This window comes from Dendronephthya gigantea, unplaced genomic scaffold, assembly GCF_004324835.1.
Source record: "Dendronephthya gigantea isolate DGI-Jeju-01 unplaced genomic scaffold, DenGig_1.0 000075F, whole genome shotgun sequence".
Lineage (NCBI taxonomy): Eukaryota > Metazoa > Cnidaria > Anthozoa > Malacalcyonacea > Nephtheidae > Dendronephthya > Dendronephthya gigantea.
The window spans coordinates 842,960-847,952 of NW_021163085.1; the positions used below are offsets into that span (position 1 = coordinate 842,960).

The 4,993-nt window shown below is 37.9% G+C and overlaps 1 protein-coding gene across 1 annotated transcript; it reads left to right on the forward strand.

Annotated features, from left to right (window-relative positions):
* Positions 1 to 402: 402 nt before the first annotated feature.
* Positions 403 to 4,301, forward strand: LOC114531853. The gene is made up of 5 exons (XM_028553459.1): positions 403 to 531; positions 907 to 1,482; positions 1,835 to 1,868; positions 2,085 to 2,599; positions 3,561 to 4,301. Exons 1-5 carry the CDS (start codon positions 403 to 405, stop codon positions 4,299 to 4,301), a joined length of 1,995 nt encoding a protein of 664 aa, XP_028409260.1.
* Positions 4,302 to 4,993: the final 692 nt, after the last annotated feature.

Consider the following 4,993-nt stretch of genomic DNA (forward strand, 5'->3'; position numbering starts at 1 on the left):
TACCTTTGAGTTACAAAAAGCTATGCTTGAGCTAACTTTTCATATAATTGAGCTGAAAATGCTATGGTTCAACCACGAAATGACATAGTCGAGTTTTGACATTTCTCGCCTGCGAGTTTTGACATTTCTCGCCTGCGAGTTTTCATATTTCTCGCCTGCGAGTTTTAACATTTCTCGCCTGCGAGTTTTAACATTTCTCGCCTGCGAGTTTTAACATTCTCGCCTGCGAGTTTTAACATTCTCGCGCGAAGCGAGTTTCACGCGTGGCGGCATATATAATTTTCGGTGTCTTCGTAAGTCTTCGTATTAGATCGTACGCGATCGCTGCAACGCATGGCCTACGCGCGATTGCATGGCGGAGTTGACTCTATCTGTTTATTTACTTTAAATAAAACCATGTCGATGAATCCTATTATTCAGCAAATATTGCAAAACATCGATAGACTAGGACAGGAACTACAACGAGCCGACAGGAACAACAACAACCGTGCAAATAATCCAGAAACTCCAAGTGCCCCAACTCAGAATACGGTACGTATATTAACTATTTATTAAAGTCGTTTAACATAACAGATTAATTTATGGATATTTTATTCATGGTCGGTCAAACACACAATCGATTTGTCAAGCATTGTTCAACAGCACCCACGCCATGGCCCATCCTCCCCTGAGCTGTCCCCCACTGCAATTTAGCCTAACACCCCACCCCACCCCTCTTCACACACACATACAGTATTAGCACTTCAACATGGTGGTGGTAAAGTTGATAAATCGTTGTAGTACCAGGCCTTTTTTTTAAATACATTTTTGCGTGGTTGAAGGAAATATTGTAATTGTTTTTTTGAAAGTTTTAGTTAAAAGTCTGCTTGCTGGAGCCAATTTTTATTGTTGTTATTCTTTTGGCAGGCTAGTACCAGCACTGAAGTTTCAAGAATTTTTAGGGGACCAACTTCTGCAAGTACTAATGCCTCCCCTGTTTCTGCTCTGTCCACTCAACGATTACCTGCTGCATCGAACACAGGTCCACGTTTCAGGCTTCGCCAAAATTTTCCCCAGACAAACAGAGGCAGGAAAAAAGATAAGCCAGCTACAGGTGCTTTTACAAAGGATGTGATTTTGTTAAGTGGTCCGAATGATACTACTGTACCACGCCAAGGTAGCCGTGTATGGTTAATGGAACATCACCATATTCTGTCTGGTGTGCAGCTTAGAAAAGAGTGGGATAGCGATAAACTGTTGTCATTTCTTAAACAGTTATTCCCATCAAAGCTGATGGATTCAGATGATGTTGAAATTTTACTGTCAGTTCATTCCAAATTGTTACCACCTACTCTGGCACCAGGGCAGTCACTCTCTGGTTTTGTACTGCAAAAAATATTCAAGGACAAGCCACTTTACATACGACCTTCTCGACTAATCCTGACTATGGAAATTGATGAGCCACTGGCAAAGAAAGAAAAGTTGGAAGATGAGGCTTTTGAGGTATGGATGTTGTAATTACACTATGTTACAGACTACATAGCACTTGGCATCACTGTACCAAATCTAGTTGTGATATTTTGCCATATTTGTTTTGAAAGTTGTTGGGAATCTTAGTATTTGGAATGGGGCAAAGAAACACTTAGCAAAGATTTTATCATCTATCGTTTCTCATGCAATTTGGGAAAATGTAATGTTCACATGTCTTGTGAGTTTTTAGAGGCATTAAATTGCACTAATTGTCCTTCTGGAGTGATGCAATTTTGATAGTGACTCATTTATGTTTTCCCAAATTGCACTTGGAACCATACTGTCTACTGCCTATATTCACAATAGGATATTCTTTATTATTTAGGAATTTGCAATGAATTCAATCTGGGAAGATGACTGTGCAGTATTTGATATGTATAATATATTTTAACTGATCAGTGATCTCTCTCTATAAAGTGCTGCATGTTTTCATCAACCCTTAATTGAGAATGTGGATTATTATAAGAAAGTGGGAGTTTATGTAGATCATAAAGTTATTGCATTTGAACCAGGAAAAAATTTCCAATATTTTATATATATTGTTTTTCATAATACTGTAGTTTTATTTTACTTAGATGCCATTGAACCAGAGCAGTCCCGAAAGAAAGATGTGGAAGTGATAGAAATTGACTCATCAACTACTAGTTCACTGACTAGCCTACCGACTAGCCTACCAATTACCAGTAGCCCAACAACCACTTGCACACAAACCACCAACCTGCAAGCCTCTCACTCAATGACCACCAGTTTCCAAAATCCAGACCCACCAACCACTTACCTGCAATCCCATAACCCACCAACCACCAGCCCACAATTCCCTAACCCAACAGCAAATGACCCACCATCTGGCATTGATCATGTTATTGTACAGCAATGCATTGATTACTGTCATGAGAAAAATATCGAAGACCCAGTGGAAATATTAAGAGTTGCCCAACAATTTATTGTAACAGGTCGGAAGTTAGACGTCGTATCCCTCACTGAATGTGTAGAGGGAGAGACAAACTATATTCTGATTAACCGCCAAGATGTGTTGAACAGGGCAATGGAAGAAATAATGCCCTTGATCAATCCAAGATTAACATTGGAGGCATGTAGTTGGTGATGTACAAATTAGAATTCAATAAATATTAAAATTAAATAAATTAATTTGATGAATATTAAAATTAAATAAATTAATTTGATGTTAAAATTAAATAAATAAAATTAATTTGATAAATATTAAAATTTAATTAAATTAAATATGTTGATGTTAATTTGAGATTCCATGTTGTTAGATGAGAAGTATACATAACATTCATTTGATCACAGTTGATAGAATATACATGGTTTGGAGACCACGTAAAAATACAATACAACTCATTAACTATGTTATTGTCCAGATTTATGCAAAAAATGGTTCCTTTCTCGTCACGTGTCTATTGTATTTTAGCCAAACTGACCAATGGCATTTGTCTTGCTAAGCTCCTCAACCTTGACTTAAAAATATGTTAATTAAAAGATTGCTATTGGTTTATCTGTGCAAAATACAATAGACATGTGATGAGAAAGGGACAACTTTCTGCATAAATGTACCTCAACATAGTTAATGAGTTGTATTGTAGTTTTACGTGGTCTCCAAACCATGTATATTCTATTAACTGTGATTTGATGAAAATGGTCATTTTTGGAGTAAAGTTTGAAAATGACTCCTTGGGTATTAGTGACACATTGTTAAATATTTATTCTCCAACATTGTCATTATGATTTAATCATGATATCTGAATCTGACAGTATGGTTTTCCTGCATTGATATGTTACTTAGGCTGTATTGCCAAGACTCACTCCTTAGTTGTCACTACTGTAGGTTCTCATCTACCACTGATGTCATAATAGACTGGATAGAGCAATTAATTCAATTCAATTAATCCACATTCAGAAATGTATTAATTCTTGGCGTGATTTTTCATTAAGGTGTAGTTGATCCATCCAGTTTATTATGAGACTAGTTATTACTAAAGTGTGAATTGTACACAAATTTGGATGTAATTTGGCTTATTTGATCACTGCAGGTGTCCTTTTATGGGGAGGCAGCCACAGACTATGGTGGGCCGAGGAGAGAATTTTTTCGGCTGTGTATGCAGGAAATCAAAGCTCGATACTTTGATGGTGGACTCAAGGATCATCTATTTGCCGACTACACTGTTATTGGCTTAATTATGGCTTTAAGCATTTTACAAAATGGCAATATTCCAAGGTTCATTCCTCCAGATAACCTGCAAGAGCTTTTTTTTTCTGAAAGCCCATCTCGATGCTTGCAGAGTCTTCGTAGAGGTTTAGAAAAACTGGGAGTGTATCAAATAGGAAAAGCAATCCCTAGCTTCCTATATCTTTTCCATGAGTCGCCCACTGCAACATTGTCTAGGAGAAAGCTGATTCATATCCTTTCTCCTAGCTTTTCTGAGGAAGGGTCAAATGCCCGTTCAGATGAGAATGTGGCCTATCAGTGCTTTCTCAAATACTTACAAGCTGCAGCGAGTGGGACAAGGGGCTCAATAACATTGGAACACATATTGCAATTTGTTACTGGGGCAGACATGGAACCTCCACTTGGCTTTGGATTGTCCCCAACTATAACCTTTCCACCTGCAGATGACCCCAGTCCCTGGTCATTCGTTCCGTCAGCAAACACATGCACCAACACATTACATCTACCAAGAGGTGTATCAGGGAAGCTTACTCGGCCAGAAGAAGCTGTGCTATTTGACATTTCTGATATAGCATTTGCAAATGCATACTTTGGCAGGGCTTAGCGATTGTTCCCATACCCTACAGTAGCCTGTATGTTTTATAGAGAACATAAAAACTGTTGTTCAAACATTTGTCCAGCTGAATTAATTTTTAAAGTTACACATTTGTATTGCTGCAGTTTTGTTAACACAACTATTACAGTATGCAAGTTATGAACGCAAATTAATGTTAATTACTATTAAAGTTATTTAAAATGTATGAACGAACATTAAGAAAATGTTGTATCCCTGAGTCTCTGTCATCACTCAGAGGATCAAATTGTTCCCGGAGCTCTATCTGCTCTTCCTCGGTAAGTTCTACTTGACATTCGAAATCGCATATAATGATGTACGTTAAATGTCCGTGAAATACGAGCGAAGTACGCACCCAAAAACGGCTTCACATTCAATGAAACTGGTATGGATAGAAAGCTTGCATAGCACAGATTCCGAATATGTAATTTTTATCCTGGCCCAAATTCGTCGTCGAATGTTACAGCTCCTAAAACGCAGACGTCTGCCAGGCTGACATTCGAAATCTCATATAATGATGTACGTTAAATCCGCGTTGAAATACGAGCGAAGTACGCACCCAAAAACGGGTTCACATTTCATGAAACTGGTATCGATAGAAAGTTTAGATAACACAGATTCCGAATATGTAACTTTTATTCTGGCCCAAATTCGTCGTCGAATGTTACAGCTCCTAAAACGCC